The 24,532-nt window shown below is 39.3% G+C and overlaps 2 protein-coding genes and 1 long non-coding RNA gene across 5 annotated transcripts; 1 reads left to right on the top strand and 2 right to left on the bottom strand.

The window, feature by feature from the left end:
- Window positions 1-436: 436 nt before the first annotated feature.
- LOC114840169 lies at window positions 437-13,877 on the bottom strand. Its single transcript, XM_029123017.1, has 4 exons — window positions 13,601-13,877; window positions 13,041-13,175; window positions 1,418-1,511; window positions 437-1,200 (listed from the first exon to the last, which is right to left on the bottom strand). The coding sequence occupies exons 1-4, from the start codon at window positions 13,875-13,877 to the stop codon at window positions 1,038-1,040; spliced, it is 669 nt and encodes a 222-aa protein (XP_028978850.1). The 3' UTR covers window positions 437-1,037.
- Window positions 2,017-6,885, bottom strand: LOC114840366 (cancer-related regulator of actin dynamics homolog). Of its 3 annotated transcripts, none has more exons than XM_034295111.1 (13): window positions 6,791-6,885; window positions 6,397-6,533; window positions 6,088-6,192; window positions 5,865-5,930; window positions 5,441-5,588; window positions 4,861-4,904; window positions 4,644-4,709; window positions 4,335-4,421; window positions 4,143-4,178; window positions 3,611-3,755; window positions 3,317-3,388; window positions 3,072-3,099; window positions 2,017-2,182 (listed from the first exon to the last, which is right to left on the bottom strand). In XM_034295111.1, exons 2-13 carry the CDS (start codon window positions 6,490-6,492, stop codon window positions 2,032-2,034), a joined length of 1,044 nt encoding a protein of 347 aa, XP_034151002.1. In that variant the 5' UTR covers window positions 6,493-6,533; window positions 6,791-6,885; the 3' UTR covers window positions 2,017-2,031. The 3 variants fall into 3 exon arrangements, with proteins under 3 accessions (XP_034151002.1, XP_034151003.1, XP_034151004.1); XM_034295112.1 differs by having other exon boundaries at window positions 4,644-4,706; XM_034295113.1 differs by lacking the exon at window positions 3,072-3,099 and having other exon boundaries at window positions 2,068-2,182.
- LOC114840380 lies at window positions 7,142-7,847 on the top strand. The gene is made up of 3 exons (XR_003782564.2): window positions 7,142-7,238; window positions 7,628-7,687; window positions 7,774-7,847. It is a non-coding gene; the product is annotated as an uncharacterized LOC114840380 (long non-coding RNA).
- Window positions 13,878-24,532: the final 10,655 nt, after the last annotated feature.

Here is a 24,532-nt window from a genome sequence, read left to right as displayed (position 1 = left end):
CACACTTTAGGCCCCTTAGTGCCAATTGGGCATCGTTTAATTTCCACGGCCTACCTGAGCATTGTTTCTGACCATGTCAATCCCTTTATGACCACCATGTACCCATTCTCTGATGGCTACTTCCAGCAGGATAATGCACCATGTCACAAAGCTCGAATAATTTCAAATTGGTTTCTTGAACATGACAATGAGTTCACTGTACTGAAATGGCCCCCACAGTCACCAGATCTCAATCCAATAGAGCATCTTTGGGATGTGGTGGAACGGGAGCTTCGTGCCCTGGATGTGCATCCCACAAATCTCCATCAACTGCAAGAGGCTATCCTATCAATATGGGCCAACATTTCTAAAGAATGCTTTCAGCACCTTGTTGAATGCCACTTAGAATTAAGGCAGTTCTGAAGGCGAAAGGGGGTCAAACACAGTATTAGTATGGTGTTCCTAATAAGCCTTTAGGTGAGTGTGTATATATATATATTTGCCAAATATCTTAGTCAATGTGATATGTGATAGTAATTTTTAAATATTTGGTGGAACTCCAAATTCCAAACCTATTCATTGATAAAAGGTAACCCAATTTAACAAATCACACAAAATTAACAGTTTTTAAACCATGTAATGCAGAAATGCATTTTCTATGTCAAAATGCTAGTACACTTACATTTAAGATAAAACAAAATGTCCCACCAAGTGCATCTACAAGTCCTTCTTAAGCAAATCCCTGCCTTACCTCAGTTTGTTCCCAAATATCAGCCAACCCAACAGAAATCTGCACTCCCGTAGATACCTGTCACTGCTCATTCAAACTCAAATTGTTAACTACAGTGAACAGCACCATACCCACTTTTATTGATGTGAAAACGTATATTATTATATTTTTGTTGTTTTTAACTTTAATTGATTGTTTATTTTTTATATTCATATGCTATTAAGGATTTTCTTGCAGTTGTTATGGCTTTGGACAGTTTGTAAATAAGAATTGGTTGTCAATTGGCTTACCAGGTTAAATAATGGTAAAAAATATTATAAAAAAGAGCTCAGCCCAAATTTTCATAAATGTTTTCATCTTCTTCATAGTCATTCCCACTTTCATCAGCAATGGCCATCTCTGTGAATGAATCTGGAATTTCATATATGGTCTCTGTAGCCTTTGATCTATCTTCATTATTTCCAACTCTGGTTGTGGCTCCTGGAGCGGTCCTGAGGATGAACACAAATGTTTGAGTTACTGTCACGTTTCCTGTAGCTGTGTTATGCTGTCAGGGTGAATGTGTGTCTTAATGAAAAAAAAACATTTCTACATTTGAGTTACTTGTATCAAGCTCATTTCAGGACTTTGACACACGTTACCCTTTCACAACTGATGTAATTCCTCCATGTAATTTTAGTTGTATTACGTGTATCCCTGTTCACGTACCGTCCTGCACAGTATCTTGTCTCCAGGTCGTCATATCTTTGGTTGTCAATGGTTTCCATGTTGATGTAGTCCTTTTCATCTTCACAATTTCCACCTACAGGGTTTTCATGTACCCACATGGAAATAACCTATATAAACATATATGTTTAAATATAGGTTTTGATATATGTTTTTAATATATGTGACATATATAAAATTGGCCGTTTTCCTATATTATATGTACATATATACACATATATGTACATATATGGGTACATATATGTACCTATATAGGTACATATATCCACGTATATATGTGTGCATATATGTACACATATATGCACATATGTGTACATATATACGGGCTTATATGTACCTATATAGGTACATATATGCACGTATATATGTACCCATATATGCACATATGTGTACATATATGGGTACATATATACGTGCATACATGTACCTATATAGGTACATATATGCAAGTATATATGGGTGCAAATATGCATGTATATATGCACCTATATGTTTACCTATATATTAGTAAAATTATTAAAATCCATAGCTACTATGCAACATAAATAAAAGCCCAAAATGTAGAAATGTACATTTATTTATTTACTTAAGAACAATCAAATAGAACAAGAACAAAAACAAGACAAAAAACTGAATAGAAAAAAAAAACTATTTATCTTGTTGATCTTCTCAGCTCCGTGAGCTTTGAATTGATAGATGTGCCTATCTGCCCTCGGCTGGCTGCCGGCCACTTCTTCAATGTAGCATCTAGAGAAGACAAAAATAATTAGACAGTATAATAATAATATAGTGCTTCATCAGGAACCCAAAGTGCTTACAGTACAGCTGCGACTGGAGACATATTTTGGATAAAGGGCTGACCATAATAAAAAATGTGTCATGTAAACACGTCAATTGGAAGATTCTGATTGGATTCTGCTAAATCTGAAAGAAATTCTGATTTGAAACATCACCCCCCCTTTTTGGGGGGGGGCATTGTTCTTTCATATGCACACGTCCGTCATGGGAACTGCATTGTTAACAGTCACACAGTCAATCATGTGCATCCAAAGCAGAGAAAATTCATGGATAGGAAAAATGTTGCCACTCCCGAGTTTTTTGTTTAGCTTAAAACACAGGTGAAGTACAACTTCTGCAGTTGTTTTAGGGAAATTAAGACCGCTCTGCGGATGTCAAAATGCTATTATTCTGAATAAGGCTTGGTGCATGTTTATGCACGTCATGATTAGATTATTTGTTTCCATGTAAACAGATTCAGATATTCTAATCCCTCAAATTTTTTATCTGATGTAAGAAACTTTGCACATGTAAACATATCTAGTTGTCAATGGGCTGCACTTTTATAGCATTTTCCTGCACCCCCAAAATACATTACAATGTCCTCCCATTGACCCATTCACACACACATTCCACCCGCGAGCTGCCATGCTAGGTTTACTCGAAGAGCAATAAGATCAAGCAATAAAATCAAGCAAATCAATAACCGGTATAGACAAAATAAGGCACAAACACAGGACAGAGGGGATTAAGGTGAAGGAGGGGTGAATATGATTATTTAAGAACACTTCAGACGACAACAATATGCCATGAGGTTATTTGCAACACTATATGTTCTACAAAATAGAGGACTACACACCTTACAGCGCAATACCCCAGCAATGTGGCTTTAGAAGAGGAAAGGTAGGATCAAGAAGTCAGAAAGCGATGAATTAGTATTAAAGGTGCCAAGCAGATACAGTAACAATAATTGGTGCCCTACTTTATGCAGTCTCCATTGATGCCTAATAAATATTGATACAAGTAGGCTATGGTTAAAGTGGTGAACTTATAAAGTCTTAAAAGTTTGGTTTTCCCTTCTCAATGCATTATGCATTTACTCACCAATAATGGCTGCCTTTTTAATTTGGTCAAGTGCGACCAGCTGCTCCCCATCCCCTCTGGTTGGCTTCCCACCTTAAAGTAATATTTCAAAATTATTATGAAAGGGGTGTAAAATGAAGGTGGAGAAAGCAAGAGTTTTTTTATATACACATCATGTTTTCTTGAGGTGCAAGGAAATACAAAAATGCCAAGTAAAAAAGCGATGGTATGCCCGCACACACATAATTTATTCCACAGAATATGACTGTTTTTTTTTTCAAGGACAGAAGAGATTAGGAACATGTTGTTTTGTACCATTCAGGTTGCTTTTCAGCAAAGTCTCCAAATCAAAGGTGCCCAGCAGGAGATTCCGCACCATGGCAGTAGCAGAGGGGGCAAGGCGGGCTGCTTTCCACGCTTCAGCCTGGCAAAACACCCCAGAGCCCTTTATAACTTCCATCTGAAAAATAATTTCACATCACAATATACATTTATTGGCAATTTTTAGAAACTTTTTCATGTTTCATATTGATTCTTATGCTTAGCTTCCCAATAGTTAATAGGTTTTTATGTATAAATGCAGATTAATGATATGTATAAATGCAGATGAATGATAAAGAAATGAAACAAATTAATCACTGCCCAAAACGTTATTAAAGGAGAGAAGGAGGAGGACAGGGTGGGGGGAAAGGAGGAGGTTGGATGGAGAGTAGGGAAGGAGAAAAGACAGTGGGTGGAGAGGAGTGAAGGGGGGCAGGAGGAGAGGATGATTGTCACTTATAACACTAATTGGCTCCTACAAAGCACACAGTTTATACCCATCCTTACTACATAATATGTTATTCACCTGTGTTTTCGCTGAGGTCTCAGCTGTTGCTGCAGTCTTGTTAGAGAAGAAAAACATTGTTAAACTCTTCAACAATTTTATAAATATGGGGCAAGTAAATTACATATTACCACTAACTATCCCAACATAAAAATCCCTATAGCTCAGTTGGAGCCTTAAGTAAAATCTGAGGTATAAAAGGGTTACACACACCTGTGGTGTCTCTCGAAAGCGCTCAGTCACCATGGGACTCTCTTTAAAGGGCTCGGTGTCCTCTGGGCTCTGTCTCCTCTCTGGAGTCTTAGAGAAGAAAGAAACATAGTCAAACTCAACAATTTCTATTCATCCAAGCAAGCCACTATAGATTCTTATTTACAGGGGGGGCTTGAAAAACATTAAACATGCCAATAAATTAAAGTTACATGCAAAAGTAATCAGCCAAACATAATAAAAATCCATATAGCTCTGTTTGAGTAACAATTAAAATAAATAAATAAATAAAAATGCAAGGGTGTTACTCACCGGTTGCATTTCTCCAAAAGTCGAGAAGGAGGAATCTAGATCCTCCACAGGAGTCCTTCCAGTCTTCTTCATAGAAGAAAAATATAGTTATTCTCTTAAATAAATTAAAGTGTAAATACATAAAAAATTAACACTATCAATCAGCCCAACATCACAAGTCTCTCCAGTTCTGCTTGAGAAACAATTTTAAAAAGCAATGAAAATCAGAGGAACTTACCTTTTGAGCAATAATGGCGATGTCACTTTTCATTTGAGGGGTTTCTAGAAAGAGGTTATATAAAGAAAAAACTATAATTACAATCACTAGATCAAAATAGCACCCAGCAACTCAGTGCCCTTACTCTTCGAAAGACATTTCCTGCAGGTGTGAACTCAAGCTAAAACCCTCCAAAGCCCATTGATAAGGCTCTGCATAGGAAACCTGGTTGTGAACGCAATTTTCTTTCTCCAATTTCTCCCAAATTCTAATTCCCCAGGGTTTTTTTCTGGAGCCGATTGCCTTCTTGAGCCGTTGAAGACAGAAAAGCATCATTTATTCTCATGAACTGTATGTTCTCTAGGCCATGACTTTTGTTAACCCTCTACAAATTCCTCCAGAAAGAGACAAATAAATATAAATCTAATTTGAATCTTATCAACGGCTATATGAGCACACACACTACCTCACCAGCTAACAACATATTTTGCCAAACACGTGTTTCAGCCCATAACATTTCTAAGTTTACACTTCTCTGCCACCGCAATATCCATCTCCAGAAAAAACCTTGCTAATAAATATAAAAATTAGGAATACTTACGATTGATGATAATGTCTTTCAGACGTGCATTTTCATTTTTAAGAGAATGGACTTCATTTCTCAACTCCTGCAAATTTCTTTGCATTTGGTCAAGTTTCCTTCTCTCCCACATCTGTTCATCCAGGTGTTTTCTAAATTCAGCAGCTGTCTACGAGAAAGAGACAGAGAGAAGAACAACAGCTAATTGTTATATAACTTATTTTGTAAATGGTTGATTCTGATTGGCTGGGAGGATGTCACGAGAGGTGTAAGAGGAAGGTGGCAAGAAGTCTAGGGCAGAAGTCCCTCCACTTGGCTATATGTAACTGGTTGTCCGGCCTCCTGGTGGTTATTCCTTACTTAAAACATGAAACTTCCTCATCTTGTATGTCATGTAATGTATGTATGTAATACACCACACAATGGATGTCATCATTTAGGCTACCTTTTTCTTAGAGGGTGGTACTATGTCCTCTTCATCCCCAATACGCTCCTCCTCTTCGCTGGCCCGCTGGGAGGGAGAGAGAAAGAGAGAGGACAAAGTTGCCTACTGTGCCGGTGTCATACCTTGTTACAGCTACTGGTAATGCACTTTATTATAAAAGTCTTACTTATCTTTACTGTATTGCAATGTAACAACACACACTGGATGCAGACTGGTAGTGTACCTTGTTCTTTGAAGGCCTGTCATGACGCGCCTCATCCTCCTCCTCCTCCTTCTCCTCCTCCTCCTCGTGGTTGTATTTAGAAGGACATCTCTTTTTATTGTCAACCTTGACAGAGAGAAACAGACTGACTTTTAGCCCAACTCTTATTAACTTACGTTACACCACCTTGCACATACATCTTGTCAACAAAGCACATGAAATCATCATAGATGACACAATTACAAACCTACACACATGCCTACACATTAAGAAACAAGAGAGAGAGGGGGAGATCGTTTAAGTAAAGCACCAATTGGTGCAGTCAGTTACCCTTTTCTTTGAAGCCTTCTCAGTCTGCCCCTGATCACGGTACTTTGAGTTTGGGATGTGAGGACGTTTTGTTTGCTGTGTGACTTCTTTCTCCATCTCGATCCCACGCAGTTTAATTTGGAGAGTTTTTTCAAATTCTGGTGCAATAAAATTAAAATGTTATCATGAACTGCAAACGTTTGTCTAATCATGCTTAACGTTACCAAATCTAACATTAGTCCCAATTGGACTTCGCTTACATTAGCAAATTATGTAGCTAACATGAGCCAGAAAGCGAAGCTATTGCTAACCAGGGACCTAGCAAGATCCATTTTAGACTTCTTTAAGAGCGAGAAAAAACATTAAATGTGGTATGTAACTACATAACGTCAGATAAAGTTAGCATGTAACATACTTGCCACGTCAATAATTCTTGCTCGGTGCACCGGCCAGGGTTGGCGGCCTTTTCGCCATTCCACCAGCTTCTCGTTTTTTTCAGTCCTTTCAAGAAATTTTTTTACTGAAAAATTCCGGACACAGTCGAGAGCCAAAATACTATGGGCCCCTCTATCCTCACCCTCAGTCCATTCAAGTAGGACATAGCGGATCTCCAACGCTGATATCGCAATTTTTACGCCCAGCCGTTATCTTTCGGCGCGAAAGATAGTGTGCTGGGCCGCATGCGGATGACGTCATCAACTACGCGACGCTGTAGCGGCTGATCGGTGGCAGCAGAGTGGAGAAATGCAATTTAGACGCAATTAAAGAAAAGCAATAGATATGGATCCAGTACGTTACAAAAGGTACCTCGTTGACGACGAAGCACCCGTTCCAGAAAGAACAAAGAGAAGACGTAAACGAAAGTAAGTCTTGTAACAAAACATACTAGAAGCTAGCTAGCTAAATTAGCCAGCTAACAAAGCTACCAGCTACAGATAATTTCCTATACCATGTAAACGCATGTGGCATAATTCCCCTTAATGTATGTTAAGTATGTTTGTATAAAGGTAAAATGTATCTTTCCATGTCCACTGTACCTTTCCATGTCCAAAGTAAATAAATAAAGAAAACTGTTCAAGTTGGAACTCTAGCCAGGAAAATATTTCACTTTGTGTGTTTTGAATCTACAGTCTTAAAGGTTTCACCTCATGAATGGAATTTACCTGCTTGGACTTAATCAATCAGTCATATCAATCCTATTATATTGAGTGATGCATGAAGTGTTTTAACATTACCACAACATTTTTGTTAGGGACATTTCTGAAGATATGGGTGATGATGAAGAAGCTGTGGCCTCTTCTTCTACAACTCAGTAAGTAGAAAACACGCACACCAAATTAAATACCAAATAAAAAAACCTACATATTTCTTGCTGAATGATTTTTATTTTTATTTTAGGTATCTCACCCAAGAGGACAATCAAGATGACCCGGTGTCTACTGCTTCTGATGACACAGTAAGTGGCTAAAAATGGCAAAAATATTAAAGTTAGGTGTTTTTTGTTTTGTTCGTGCATGTGCATGCACACTAGTTAATGTAAATCATCATAGATAATTCCACAACCCAATTCTTCCTGATGTTGCTTAAAGTGTCAGAAAAATATACATGTGGACAAAAGGGGGCATAAAATTAATTTGGAGAAGACTGTTAAAAAAAATAAACAAAGACACTTGAGCCTTCAAATGCAAGTGGTTACCAACCACATGAAATGGTACATTTGTATGAGTCTGTGCAAATTTGGGATTGCTAATCCAATGTTTTAAATTCACAGATGAACCAACCCATACCTGGCCCTAGCTCTTCACCTGGGGAGCCAGTAGAGGAACATCTAGAAGACCCCACAAGTCCAACTTTAGACCAGAAACCAACAAAAGAACAGGTGGAACTCCTGCTGCTGGCATTAAAACTCAAACATGGATTAACAAATAGAGCCTTGGAGGACATCATGCATCTTATCAACTTTATTGCTGGTCCTGGTGGGGAATTGGTTAGTGGCTCAAAGTACCTTTTCTACAAAGCATTTGATTCAGTGAAAGACATATTAGAAGTACATTATGTGTGCAAGAGTTGCAAGGTAAGCATGCAGGAAGGTCCCTTTAATGTCAAGTGCCCAGTCTGTGACCAGGACACATCAAAAGCGCATGCACAAAAAGACCAGTGTTTTTTGTACTTGCCACTAAAATACCAAATTAAAAAACTGCTTGAGGACCACCAATTAGGGAAACACCTGAAACACCGCTTTGAGAAGAAGGATGCCTCCATCAAAGATATATATGATGGACATTTATACAAAAAACGATCACCCCTTGCATCACCAGACAGCATATCACTGACTTTCAACTGTGATGGAGTGCCAGTGCACAAATCAAACACAAAAAGTTTGTGGCCAATTTTGTGTACTATTAATGAACTGCCAATACAGCTACGTGCAAAACATGTTATGCTTTGTGGCCTGTGGTTTGGTCAAAACAAACCAAATATGAACACTTACATGAAACCATTTGTCGATGAATGCATAGAGTTGTACTCTAATGGTCTTATATGGGAAAGTGAAAGTGGGGAAATTGTCACAAGTAAAGTACTGCTTACTACCATGGTGGCAGATTCAGTTGCTCGGCCACTGATTCAGAACTTTAAACAGTTTAATGGTGAGTTTGGGTGTTCTTTTTGTATGCAGAAAGGAACAAGTGTGCTAAAACGCAGGGGGCGTGTAAGGGCTTATCCCTATGAAAAAGCAGAGTTGAGGAATCCCTCCCAGACTGATGATCTGGTGGAAGAGGCTCTTGCTGGAAACCCCACTAAGGGAGTGAAAGGGCCTAGTATTTTGTCTTGTCTACCTGATTTTAATATCATTGATGGCTGTGTTCCAGATTATATGCACAGTGTGCTGCTGGGTGTAGCAAGAAGCATCACCACGCTGTGGTTTCATTCTGAAAACAACCAATCGCCATGGTATATCGGACACTCAACAGAACAGATTGATGACATTTTAACTTCTATTAAACCCCCCTGTAATGTTTCCCGTGTCCCCCGCTCAGTGAAAGAGAAAAAGTTCTGGAAGGCACACGAGTGGAACATGTGGTTGTTTTATTACAGCATACCAACATTGAAAGGGGTCTTACCTGAAAAATATCTGAAGCACTGGTTTAAGTTGGTAAAGGGGGTTTCTCTTCTACTCGGTGAGAATATATCACCACTGCACATATCAGAATCTGAGGGGTTGCTAACAGAGTTTGTTCAGGAAATGGAGACCCTTTATGGGATCAATAATGTCACTTTCAATGTACATTTGTGCCTTCATCTGCCCAATACTGTGAGGAACTGGGGTCCCCTCTGGGCACAGTCTGCATTTGTGTTTGAGTCATACAATGGGATCATTTTAGATATGATAAAGAGCAGCCAGGGAGTTTCTCTGCAGATAATGAAAACAGTTTGGCTACAGGTTGCATTTCCATCATTTTCCCAAAAAACCATGGTGGCAGCTTCTGATGATTACTTAGCTCTCTTAGAGTCTTTTTCAGTTGAGAAAAAAATGGTGCAGGAAGTAAGTCGCTGTCATGGTGTTACATCTCTGGGTAGGCCTAAAATTTGTATGATCAGAAATGATGATTTTCTGGCCTTGAACAGCATCAGCAACCTTGAAAATAGAGTCACTGTGAAGTATTTTTGCAGAGTAGTGGTTAATCTTGAAATAGTTCATTCACAAAACTACTCGCGTACTTTTCGGAGAAACTCGTACACTGTCATTCTTTCTGATCGAGAGGAAAGTATTTTCTCTGTGAAGACATTCATTGTCTGTGATCTGGGGCAGGGGGAGACATGTTATGCAGTGGGGAAGTACTACCAAAAAGTGAAACAGGACATCTGCGGTCAATTTAAGAATCCTTGTTATTTCATCCCTGTAGGGAAATGTCTGGGGCCTTTAGTTGCTATAAAAGCATCTCAGATAAAAGAAAAGTGTCTGTTTGTTAAAACTGTGAACAGAAATGTTGACATTGTCTTCAAATTCATTAACCACAGTGAAATGCTCAGATAGATGTGGGATGATGATGATTACCTGAATGTATGTTCTATGTACTTTTCTTTTGTTAGTTTTTTTGCTACATTCAGACTATAATGACCTTTCAGCCATATTCTGGAAAATGCATTAAGACAATACAGAAAACATTGCATTTGGTGGATGTAACGGTGAATGTGTGGATGTGTATGAGCTGTAATGTGAATCTGGAAGTGACTTGAAAAAAGGCTTGATTGACAAAAATAAAAAAAACACAAACCATTTTGTTATACATTTCCTTCTTTTCCACTATTTTCATACAAGAAAGAATTGACCTGGTAAATGTTTCAGGAAAACGTGTAGACATCATAGCTTTCCATCTCCTCTCACTTAAGTGCCATAGTTAAATTCCATAACATGCCAATTAGATGTGATACCCATTTCACGTGTTCGCACATACATAAGTTCTTGCATAATTTTTTTTAGTTATTTCTTAGTTATTGCCTTGATAATAGAAAATATGAGCTAGGCATCATGTATGACAGTTTCCAAAGTGAGATATGAGCTACAAAATGACCAGATCTTGCCATGAGCTAGGAGACGTATCTTGTATGTACATATAGGGCTTATATGTGGATATAAAGAAGCAATACAGGAGACCTATATGGCCTGTATATGCACATATATGCACCTCAATTTTGCCTATATGTGGCATATACACGCATATATGCAGCATATATATTATCATATATGTGCATATATGCTGTATATATGCAGCATATATGTGCATATAGACTGCATATAGGTTACATATATGCGCATATATCCTCATATAGGTTCTTTCCATGTGGGTAATAAGAACAATTATTATTAGTTTGTTGCTTACATGTGTACCTTTTCAAGTAGGCTTTTTCAATATGTTTTCTGCATTTCCCACTATCCCTGAAAAGCGGTTTTAAATCAGGTACAGTGGGGAGAACAAGTATTTGATACACTGCCGATTTTGCAGGTTTTCCCACTTACAAAGTCTGTAATTTTTATCATAGGTACTGTGAGTGACGGAATCTAAAACAAAAATCCAGAAAATCACAATGTATGATTTTTAAGTAATTCATTTGCATTTTATTGCATGTGATAAGTATTTGATACATCAGAAAAGCAGAACTTAATATTTGGTACAGAAACCTTTGTTTGCAATTACAGAGATCATACGTTTCCTGTAGTTCTTGACCAGGTTTGCACACACTGCAGCAGGGATTTTGGCACACTCCTCCATACAGACCTTCTCCAGATCCTTCAGATTTCGGGCTGTCGCTGGGCAATACGGACTTTCAGCTCCCACCAAAGATTTTCTATTGGGTTCAGGTCTGGCGACTGGCTAGGCCACTCCAGGACCTTGAGATGCTTCTTACGGAGTCACTCCTTAGTTGCCCTGGCTGTGTGTTTCGGGTCGTTGTCATGCTGGAAGACCCAGCCACGACCCATCTTCAATGCTCTTACTGAGGGAAGGAGGTTGTTGGCCAAGATCTCGCGATACATGGCCCCATCCATCCTCCCCTCAATACGGTGCAGTCGTCCTGTCCCCTTTGCAGAAAAGCATCCCCAAAGAATGATGTTCCCACCTCCATGCTTCACAGTTGGGATGGTGTCCTTGGGGTTGTACTCATCCTTCTTCTTCCTCCAAACACGGCAAGCTGAGTTTAGACCAAAAAGCTCTATTTTTGTCTCATCAGACCACATGAACTTCTCCCATTCCTCCTCAGGATCATCCAGATGGTCATTGGCAAACTTCAGACAGGGCTGCACATGCTCTGGCTTGAGCAGGGGGACCTTGCGTGCTCCTGCAGGATTTTAATCCATGACGGCGTAGTGTGTTACTAATGGTTTTCTTTGAGACTGTGGTCCCAGCTCTCTTCAGGTCATTGACCAGGTCCTGCCGCGTAGTTCTGGGCTGATCCCTCACTTTCCTCATGATCATTGATACCCCACAAGGTGAGATCTTGCATGGAGCCCCAGACCGAGGGAGACTGACTGTCATCTTGAACTTCTTCCATTTTCTAATAATTGCGTCAACAGTTGTTTCCTTCTCACCAACCTGCTTGCCTATTGTCCTGTAGCCCATCCCAGCCTTGTGCAGGTCTACAATTCTATCCCTGATGTCCTTACACAGCTCTCTGGTCTTGGCCATTGTGGAGAGGTTGGAGTCTGTTTGATTGAGTGTGTGGACAGGTGTCTTTTATACAGGTAATGAGTTCAAACAGATGCAGTTAATGCAGGTAATGAGTGGAGAACAGGAGGGCTTCTTAAAGAAAAACAAATAGGTCTGTGAGAGCCGGAATTCTTACTGGTTGCTAGGTGATCAAGTACTTATGTCATGCAAAAAAATGCAAATTAATTATTTAAAAATCATACAATGTGATTTTCTGGATTTTTGTTTTAGATTCCGTCTCTCACAGTTGGAGTGTACCTATGACAAAATGTACAGACCTGTAGGTAGGAAAACCTGCAAAATCGGCAGAGTAACAAATAGATGGAGGTTATGTACATGCAAAAAACAGAGATTTGCAGAGATTGAGCGAGTGGATAGTGTGCACATAGCATTAGTCCTTTCCTATTCAAGGAAACTTGAAACCCTACGGTCAACCTTGCAATCACCATCAACATTTACATTGTCTTTGGGACATGGTCATGGGTGGAGGTCTGTTCATCCTCTTCCTCCAGACCACACAGGAAACGGCCACCAGTATCAGTAGGAGAAGAATCCCAACTGCTGTGCCAGAAACAGTAACGAGGGCTGGAGAGGCTACAGAAACAAACATTACAGATCTGTACATTTAAAGACCTGGTTTCAGTCGCTGTCTCAACCTTTTCCACTTCCGTACATTACGAGAGGGACCATAAAATGCTACAAGTCTTAGTTAGCATAATCATTTCCACCAGGATAATGCACGTCAGTCAAGGTAAAATCTAGTGATATGCATGCATACGGCATAGGAAATCGAAAATGTGGCACACGCTACCTTCGAAGGTGGCATCTCGAGCTATCAATACATGCAGGTTAACAGAATAAGCTACTGTGTCAAGTTTCTTTGACATTCCTCAGAAAATGTATCTTATTGTAAACAAGCCCTGAGTGATATCAGCCTACCTAGCATCTATCAAGTCTTTACACACAAATCATAAGTATGATAATGTAATAATGCCCCTTGAAAAACATTCCACTTTTACCTTGAATGCTGACTGTCAGTAACTCTGATCTAGTAGAATGAAAGGTTCGGGTGGTAACGTTGACTTCATAGCTACAGCTGTAGTTCCCCTCATGTTTATACTCTGCAACAGGGAAGTGAAAGGAGGCAGAGTGGTTGACTGCTGGCTTAGTCTCAGTCCTGTTGGTCCCAGAGAAGTCCAGATAGAAGAGGCCCCCGGGATACTGTAGCTGAATGGAGCAGGTGATGGAGAAGATGTGGCCCCTGGTAACCTCTGACTGCTTAGATCCCCAGACCATCAAACCATTTGGAGCAGTGAGGGAAATTCTAGGTGGTGGAAGGATAACTATGGAAATAAAATAGTCTTTTAATGTTTGCAATGCTGTAATACAGAATTATTCCACTGAGTGCAACATAGTCCAGTAGATACACAATGTATAGACAAATGGGGTCTGAGAGCAACCAGTGACCCAATGGGTTGAGTGGATGAGGTGCAGATGTCATTAAATGCTTTCAAAGTGTCTCCCCAGAGACCCAGTTTCTCATTTCAACCAATTTTGGTAAATGAGGTGCAAAGAAAATTAATCTGGACCCTTAAAAATCAGCTGGGCCCCTTTTTCCGAGGCCTCTATTACCTCAGTCTCTATCAGCTGCTTGTTAAACCTCTCTTCACAAACATCTGTAATCCAGTAGGATTGGAAAGAGACATTCCGCTTATCAAAGGGGTTGACAAGCTAAACATTCTTAGAGACTCCCAATCCTACATTTTCCTGTGTTAAATATTTGAATGCCTGATCAATAAACAGTGGTAGGTCTCATACTTTTTCCTAAGCGGTTCAGTCAGGCCTTAAATTTGACCAAGGTAATTAACAGCATCATATCTGCAAGAAATCGGTATTGTGTAGTCCTATGTATTGTTTTTACAGTTTTTCCCAACTGATTCGACACATTTATCCAAACTCGGGTAACAGCTCTCAAAACAGTTAACACGATGATCTGAACACTTTGTAATTGTCCTAAACAGATTGTAAATGTTCCTTTTAATAGAAATTACAAATCATGTGCATATGTTTCTCATAACACTGGGCACAAAATTCTGTATTTCATACAGCCAACCAAAACTTTCAATCAGCCCCAAACTGATATCTGATGAGTTAATACTACACACAACACAAGAAATGCAAGTTTCCCCAATTGTTTACACAGTTCTATTACAACAACCAGAAAAGAGGAATTAGAATGAGAAGGGAAAAGGGAAGAGGTGTAAGAGTGAAAGGAGGTGAATGGGGAAGAGGAAGAAGAAGAGGATCAGTTGAAGATGTAGAAACAGATGACGGGAGAGGAGTAGAAGATATAGGAAGAGGAGATTCTGCAAGACGAGTTGAAGATGTAGGAGAAGAAGCAAGACGAGCTGAAGATGTAAGAGAAGAAGCAAGACGAGCTGAAGATGTAGGAGAAGGAGCAAGACGAGCTGAAGATGTAGGAGAAGCAAGACGAGCAGAAGATGTAGGAGAAGCAAAACGAGCAGAAGATGTAGGAGAAGCAAGACGAGCTGAAGATGTAGGAGAAGAAGCAAGACGAGCTGAAGATGTAGGAGAAGAAGCAAGACGAGCTGAAGATGTAGGAGAAGCAAGACGAGCAGAAGATGTAAGAGAAGAAGCAAGACGAGCAGAAGATGTAGGAGAAGAAGCAAGACGAGCTGAAGATGTAGGAGAAGAAGCAAGACGAGCTGAAGATGTAGGAGAAGAAGCAAGGCGAGCAGAGAGGAAGGGGAGGACAAAGAGTGAGGACAAAGTGTGAGAGAAGGAAAGAGAGGTAGAAGGATAGGGTACAGAGATGTTTCTAAAGAAACCCTTATTGACCTTGTCATAAATCATGGTCTCTCCTTGAGAGAAGCTGGGCAGCGGGTTCAGCCCAATATTAACAGATCTAGAAGGCTTCAATTATCCGCATATTACAGTAGGAAAAGCGGTAACTTTACCATTCTACTTCTACAGTGAGAGTCTATGTAGGCTTTTTTCTTATGTAGTTCTAGTTTTCTATTGATAATGCTGAAGAATTGAAGTTCAGAATTGAAGTTTGAAAACATTCAGGTGGATGAACAAGTCTATTTTAAATTTAACAAGAGCATGCCATTGTTGACATTGGAGTCCATAACAACACCCTCTGCCTCAAAGAAATTCTACAAAGAATAATACAGGACAATCAACTATTCCACAATATTCAACAATGCAGTCTCTCCACAATTGAGCATGTTCTTGGGAGAAATGCAATCCGAATTAAGCAGGTATACAAAGTGCCCTTTGAGAGGAACACTGTTAGAGTGAAGGAGTTGCGATTCCTATTTGTTCAAGTATGTGCAAGCCAATTATTGCACTTTTACTGTAAACATAAAGATATTATTTTGCCGGACCACATAAGTGGAGCCGGCTAAGAAGAATGAATGTATCTGAATGAGTGTGTGAGTGTGCGAGCGACTGACCGACCGAAACGTTAGTCAGTTTAACTGTATAAATGTCATTCACGAATTGCCAACTAACCATAAAAACGGCCAGTGGCAAAATAGGATTTGTTCAGGATAGAGACAAGAAACTATACAGTCACCGAGCAGAGGTACAACTACGTGGTGTAGTGGTTAATGACACAGCCTTTTGTGTGGGCGACCCGGTTTCGAATCTTGAAATAGCAACATTTTCTATTGCGGGCCGGCTGAACTAGGTGTGCCTTGTTTCTTTTTCCTGGATATGATCAACCCAACAGAGAACACACTTGTAGTTATGATGTTAGTACTTATTTTAAATAAATGCATTACTAGAATAAAATGCAGTGCTTCATTATGCAGTGAATGTTCACCTGTTTCGCCACTATAAGAGTGTGTTTAGTTTGCTGTGTTAACTGTTTTGAGAACAGTTCCCTGAGTTTGGATAAATGTGTCAAATCGATTGGGAAAAACTGTAAATCACTCAACCACTGCATCCTAACTGAAATGATCAAACCACACTTACCTCTTTCCACCCCTTTGGTACCAGACTTTCCACAATCTTTCATGTCCTGTATCTCAGTTGGCCAACGTGCTGCTCAAGCTAACTAGTTGCATCTCTGTAATTCTGCTGGTGGAGTTATCTGCATATTACAGTGGGGGCAATCTACAGTCCTACCCACTGAGGAGGGCTCCTAACCTGTCAAACTATTTTGTTCTTTTCTAATTCATTGTGAAAAGAATGTGTCAATGATTCCTGCCTGTAGAGGTCTTTCTTGGCCTACCAGGTATTTGGCAATTGATGAGCTGCAAATTGGTGTGCTTTGTGGCATATTCCTGATTCTAGTATTTAAATGTTAGGTGTTTATGTTTCGAATCACAGGCATTTACAGTTTTTCTCAATTGCTTACACACTAACACTGGAACTTGAGAAACAATTACCAAAACCTGAAACACATGTACCTTATCATACACCAATTATGCACAAATACAAACACATTTCCCGCTTTTCACAAATTTTGCTGTTCCAAGCCAGATTTCTTGAAGAACATTCCCCACAATTCTCTACATTTGGCTCAATCTTCATTCATAAAATCTCTTGTGTTCATATAGAAAATACTGTCATTCAAAATGCTAAACTCAAACCACCAATCACACCATTGAATTGTCATTTGGATGAACACTTGTTGCTGTTCAATTAGCAATCTTAGCTTTAACAAAGGCCAAAGGTGAGCTCTCCTGACAACAATGGATGTTAAATGCAGGATGCAGCCTATTTATCTTTTTCTATACAAAATATGAAGGCTTATTTTCTTTTTTCTATAACTTTTCAAATCCAATTGTGTTTGTTGAGATGTATGCTGTATTTCAGAAACATTCTATTCTTGTACTTGGGTGTTTTATATTTGAGTATGAAAACATAAGAGTTTACAACAGGCTACTGCACGTACACTGTATTGTAAGACTAAAAATGCAAATGGCCTACGCATAAGATTATCATAGTGGTGTTTGCCATTCAGCATATCAGTGTTCAATTGGTTTAGAAATGTCCATTCATTTGATGGTGTGTGTGTCATTTGAAGACAACATATAATGTAAAGTTATTTGTACAGTTTTTCCCAATTGCTAACACAATAGAATGACATGCACAGCACAATTATTTAAATTGACACACAGAGAGCAAAACCTCTTCTCAAGTCTCCAAAATTCTAAACAGATTTTCTGCTTTACACACATTTTGCAATTCAAAATGGCACTTTTTAAATGCACTGAACATGGTTCTCTGCACAAGACACAACAATCTGACATAAAGTCACGTTTGCCATTTCAAAACATTGCCATTCAAAATGACACTACCTGAGCTAATTGGCCAATACATGTGCTACTTGGCCAAACACTTCAAAGGTTAATTTGTTACCACTTCAATCAGGAAGTAAGCACTATGAAAAGACCACAAGGGAACAACTTTTTTTTTTACCACAACAATGGATGACGTTGCAGAGAGAGGAAGAGGAAGAGGGAGGGTGAGAATGAGTGGGGAGGAAGAGTGAGAGGTAGGGGTAGAGGTGGTAGAGGAGTTCATGGCCAAAGAAAACAACAACTTTCAAATGAAATCAGAGCAACCTTAGTTGATTATGTCATCAACCATGGGCTGACAATGTGACAGGCTGGACAGAGAGTGCAGCCCAACTTGAGTCGTTTTACTGTCGCCTGTGTCATCCGGACATTTAGACTGCAGTACAGGTATGTAACTAACATTTCTTTCACACTATGTAGTACACCCCATGTCATAGTGTATCAGTTGGGTAACACCTGTTTACTTTATGAATGTCATACACTATGATGTCATACACTATGATGTCATACACTAACTGTAGAAGTTTCCTGTACAGTTTACTCTACTGAGGGGGAAATATCTTTAGGCTGCACTGTCCAAGCCCTATATTTTTGTTTTTTTGTTTTTCCTAAAGGACTGAGAGACGCAACCATGGTGGCGGAAGGGGCCGAATGTTCACCCGGGTACAGGACTCTGCCATTGTAAACTTGGTTTTGAAAAATAATGAAATCCGATTATGAGAAATTCAAAGCCACATCATCCAAGACAACACCATATTCAACATCATTCAACGAGTCAGTCTTTCCACATTGGCTCGCATTCTCAAGCGAAACCAAATCTGAATGAACTTTATAAGGTGTCGTTTGAGAGAAACTCTCAAAGAAACATAGTGGTCAGACAATCATATGTGGATGTAAGTACAATATTGACTGCAGTACACTACACGCAATGTTGTTTCCCAGTGTAGTGGACACCATATTGACAAATTTCTGTTCTTTGTTTTCAGGAAGTACTGGAAATGGATGCTCGTGCAATCCCACATGAGTTCATCTTTATAGATAAGGCTGGGTTCAACCTAACAAAGACCAGAAGATATTGCCAGCAGAGTACAGCCCAATTGCACAAGTGCGCAACAGAGAGACAACAACAAGCCAGTGACTCTGCCCCCCGAGAGGCATTGGAGGGAGGGCATCCCAGTGGCGATGAGAGCCCACCTGGCAAGACAGCAAGGGTGGACAGTATCAAGCCTTTCTGGTCACCTTCACGCCCCCGGGCCAGGCTACACCTAATCATAGACCATGCTGTAGAGATTAGTCTTTAGTAGACACTTGAAAGTTTGCACTGAGTTTGCATTTCTGCTTTAATTGGCAAATCCTTCCACAGTAGTGGAGCTCTATGAGAGAAGGCCCTGCCTCCGGCTGTTTGTTTAGAGATTTTAGGTACAATTAAAAAGCCTGCATCTTGCGATCGTAGGTTACGTGTAGGTATGTAGGGGTGGGTCATTTCAGTGAGGTAAGTAGGAGCAAGTCCATGTATTGATTTATAGGTTAATAATAAAACCTTAAAATCAGCCCTAAACATAACAGGCAGCCAGAGTAAAGAGCCTAGTACAGGAGTAATGTGTTAACATTTTTGGGTTCTAGTTAGGATTCTAGCAGCCGTGTGCAGCACTAACTGAAGGGTAACCAGAAAGTAGAGCATTGCAGTAATCTAGTCTAGAAGTAACAAAAGCGTGGATTCGTTTTTCTGCATCAGTTTTTGATAGAAAGTTTCAGATTTATGCAATGTTTCGAAGATGAAAATATGCAACTCTTGAGACATATTTTATATGTTCTTCAAAGGTGAGGTCAGGGTCAAGGGTAACGCTGAGGCTTCTTACAGTTTTTTGGGATACGACCATGCAGCCATCGAGGTTCACAGTGAGATCTGCTAACAAAGCTCTTTGTTTATTGGGTCCTAAAATGAGCATTTCTGTTTTTCTTGAGTTTAAAAGCAAGAAATGTTCTGTCATCCACTTCCTAATATCTGAAACGCATGCTTCTAAAGTAGCTAATTTTGAAATATATACAGTTGGGCAAAAAAGCATTTAGTCAGCAACCAATTGTGCAAGTTCTCCCACTCAAAAAGATGAGAGACACCTGTAATTTTCCTCATAGGTACATTTCCAACTATGAGAGACAAAATAAGTGGAAAAAATCCAGAAAATCACATTGTAGGATTTTCAATGAATTTATTGGTAAATTCCTTGGTAAAATAAGTATTTGGTCAATAACAAAAGTTAAGCTCAAAACTTTGTTATATACCTTTTGTTGGCAATGACAGAGGTCAAACGTTTTCTGTCTTCACAAGGTTTCAGCATAAGAGTGAAAGTTGACATTGTGATTCCAGATTACATCACCCAGAGGCAGCATATATAGTGAGAACAATAACTGGCCCAGAACCGAGCCTTGAGGAACACCAAAACATACCTTTGACTTGTCAGAGGATATGCCATCCACACTAACAAACTGATATCTTTCAGATAAATAAGATTTAAACCAGGCAAGAACATGTCCACGTAGCCCAATATGGGTTTCCAGTCTCTCTAAGAGAAGGGAGTGATCAATAGTGTCAAAAGCAGCACTAAGGTCCAGAAGCAACAGGACGGATGCGGAACCTTTGTCTGAGGCAATTAGAAGGTAATTTGTTACCTTCACGAGTGTAGTCTCAGTACTATGGTGGGGTCTGAAACTGGACAACATTTCATAAATGTTATTTGTCTTCAGAAAAGGCATTCAGTTGTTAGGAAACACATTTTTGGAAGATTTTTGAGAGGAATTGGAGGTTCAATATTGGCCTATAATTGTTTAATATGTTGGGATCCAGATACGATTTCTTTAGAAGAGGCTTAATTTTCGCAATTTTTAATGAGTTTGGTACGCATCCGGAGGAAAGGGAGCAATTTATTATGTTCAACATTGGCTGACCTAGCACAGGAAATAGCTCCTTAAGTAATTTGGTTGGAATCGGGACTAGCTGATCATTTGTTGGTTTAGAACTCATTACAAATTCTGTGAATGTGTCGAGCGATACGGTATCAAAAAATTCAAGTGTCCCCATTGACACCTGGTCAGGGAGGTTCAGGACATTCTCAGGACTATTTAAGGAGTCAGTTATTTGTTTTCTAATGGTGATGATCTTTTCATCAAAGTAGTTCATGTATCCATTACAACTAAAGTACAGACCCACTTCACTTGTTGAGCGTTGCTTTTTTGTTAACTTTGCATCTGTATCGATGAGAAATTTTTGATTGTTTTTGTTCGCCTCAATCAGGTTGGAGAAATAAGCTGATTGAGCAAATTAGGTATTGTTTGTCATTCTGTCATTCATTACTGAGCCTTCTGTTTTCGCTTTCGCCTAGTGCTGTTCCTGTATCGATTCACATGTTTTGACCATCGCCTGCTTTACTACTCGACTTGGTCTCTAGCCTTGTGATTTTGCATTTGTTCGCCTCTCGTGGTTTTGACCCTTGCCTTTACGACTATCCTTTGCCTTGCCCTACCTGGAGTTCGTCTCCTAGATAAACCGCTTGCTCCGCAACTGGAACCAGCCTCTCTCTGCCTTTACCCATTCATTACAAGCATGTGTGTGTGTGTGTGTGTGTGTGTGTGTCTGTGTGTGTATATCTGCAAACATTTCTGTGCATTTTTACAAGTGGACTATTTTAGCATTATGGCAAAGCATACTAAAGATAAGAGTGGTTTTTATTATGCCCAACATTGTCTAGTTGGTTAGACAAAAATCTGGTAGTATGAATGAAGTGTGTGCCATTTCGTGCAAAAGTTTGATTTTGATAATGCTACATGTAGTTTTGGTTGCAGTGCTTCTTTTTGCAGGATATATGAGATATTTTGCAGTTTGGGTGTGTGGTTTTGTGAATTGTGTTAAGTATTGTGTTTTACAAATTGAGAAAAACTGTAATTATACACAATGATTCAAGTAGTTTTGTAAATGTAACTTTTTAATCCTGTAAGTGCTATGGCTGGTGTTTAGCAAGCAAGCAAGTTTATTTATATTGCACAATACATACATTGAAGCAATTCAATGTGCTTTACAAAGAAAAAATATAAAAATACAATAACATAAAAACAACATCATAATAAAAAATAGAATAAGAAAATATAAAAATAATAAAAACAAGATAAAAACATAGGAAGCTATAAGGCTAAACAGTTTGGTTAAGTTGAAGTGGTCAGTAATAGGCACGTGAAAAGATACGTGTTTTTAACCTGGATTTAAAAATTGATAGGTTTGGGGCACGTCTAAGATCTTCTGGTAGTTTATTTCAGTTGTGTACAGCATAACTGCTAAACGCAGCTTCTCCATGTTTAGTTTGGACTCTGGGCTGTACTAGCTGACCTGTTTTCATGGATCTAAGAGCCCTGCTCGGTTTATATTCCTCAAACATATCAGAAATGTATTTGTGTAAACCATTCAGAGATTTATAAACTAAAAGAACCATCTTAAAATCTATTCTGTAACTGACTTGAAGCCAATGCAATGATTTAAGAACCGGAGTGATGTGATCTGTTCTCTTGGTCCTGGTTAACATTCTAGCAGCAGCATTCTGAATGAGCTGCAGCTGTTTGACAGTATTTTTGGGGAGTCCAGTTAGGAGCCCATTACAGTAGTCAACCCTACTAGAGAGAAAAGCATGGATGAGCTTCTCTTGGTCTTTATGGGACACCAAACCTTTGATTCTGGCTATATTTTTTAGATGATAGAATGCTGTTTTGGTGACCACTTTAAATGTGAGGTCTGAGTCAGAATACCAAGATTATGCACTTGATCACTGGTTTTAAGGGTGCCTGAGAATCCAGCTCTTTACTAGTACTTGTTCTTTTATTTTTGTTAATCTCAGTTTTATCTTGGTTTAATTGTAGACAATTTTGGTTCATCCAGGTATTTATGTGCTCTATACAGTGACACAGAGAGTCTATTGAAATGTTGTAATATGGTTTGAGAGCCATATATATTTGAGTATCATTGGCATAGCTGTGGTAGTTAATGTTGTTGTTCTGTGGAATTTGGCCCAGAGGTTGCATATTGAGATTGAACATAAGCGGTCCGAGGAACTGATCCCTGTGGAACTCCGCTTGTAATAGCCACCCTATCAGATTCATGACTACCGATGGTGACAAAGTAACTCCGGCCATCTAGATAAGATCTGAACCAATCAAGAGCCCTACCCAATTTTCCAGCCTATCTATATGTGTTCTTTGATCTACAGTGTAAAATGCTGCGCTGAGATCTAATAGAACCAGAATTGTTATTTAATCAGAATCATTATTCAGCCATATATCATTTAAAACTTGAATCAGAGCCATTTCAGTACTGTGGTGAGGTCAGAAGCCTGACTGAAATTTGTCTAAGAGACCGCTTGAGGTCACAAAATTGAGGATTGAAGACAACCTTCTCAATGATCTTGACTATAAAAGGGAGATTTGATACAGGTCTATAGTTGTTCATTATAGATGCATCCAGTGTTCTCTTTTTTAAGGCTTAATGGCAGCAGTTTTTAGAGATGTTGGGAAAATGCCTGATTGCAGAGAGCTATTTGCTGTAGGTCCATTGTTATAGAGTAATTTTTTTTTTTAAGTCTGATGGCAATGTGTCGAGACAACATGTGGAAGCATTAAGATGTTGAACTGTTTCCTCTATGGATATTAGATCAATTGTATTAAATTGCGACATAACAACCAAATTATGTCTTGGTGGTTGTAATGGCGGTACAGTGTCCTTGTTAGACTGTGTAGTTCTGATGGTCCGTCTAATACTTATAATTTTTTTCATCTTACGTTCTGCTTTCCTACATTCTCTTTTCAGGGCCCTTACCATCAAAGTGGTTCTCCATGGTGACATTCAATATTTTGGCATTAAAATGATCCAGGAGTACATCAACTGAGTCACCACTTATTGATGGAGAGAAAGCTATGGCTTCCATAAACTGAGCATTGGTACTCTCACTAATGTACCTTTTCTTAACAGAAACAGTGTTTACTGGAACATTCAGGGTGATAAGTGATTCAAACAGACACAGAAATGATCAGACAGGGCCAAGTCTTTAACCATGACAGAAGAAATATCGAGACCTTTAGAGATCCAGATCTAGAATGTGGCCTTGAGTATGTGTACGCTCTTTCACATGTGGAGTCAGATCAAAAGTGTCAAGTAGAGCAAAAAGTTATTTGACATTATTGTCCGTATTACTATCTACACTCACCTAAAGGATTATTAGGAACACCTGTTCAATTTCTCATTAATGCAATTATCTAATCAACCAATCACATGGCAGTTGCTTCAATGCATTTAGGGGTGTGGTCCTGGTCAAGACAATCTCCTGAACTCCAAACTGAATGTCAGAATGGGAAAGAAAGGTGATTTAAGCAATTTTGAGCGTGGCATGGTTGTTGGTGCCAGACGGGCCAGTCTGAGTATTTCACAATCTGCTCAGTTACTGGGATTTTCATGCACAACCATTTCTAGGGTTTACAAAGAATGGTGTGAAAAGGGAAAACCATCCAGTATGCGGCAGTCCTGTGGGCGAAAATGCCTTGTTGATGCTAGAGGTCAGAGGAGAATGGGCCGACTGATTCAAG

Source organism: Esox lucius, chromosome 11, assembly GCF_011004845.1.
Source record: "Esox lucius isolate fEsoLuc1 chromosome 11, fEsoLuc1.pri, whole genome shotgun sequence".
NCBI classification, from domain to species: Eukaryota; Metazoa; Chordata; class Actinopteri; order Esociformes; family Esocidae; genus Esox; species Esox lucius.
This window is presented reverse-complemented; position numbering and strand designations above follow the sequence as displayed.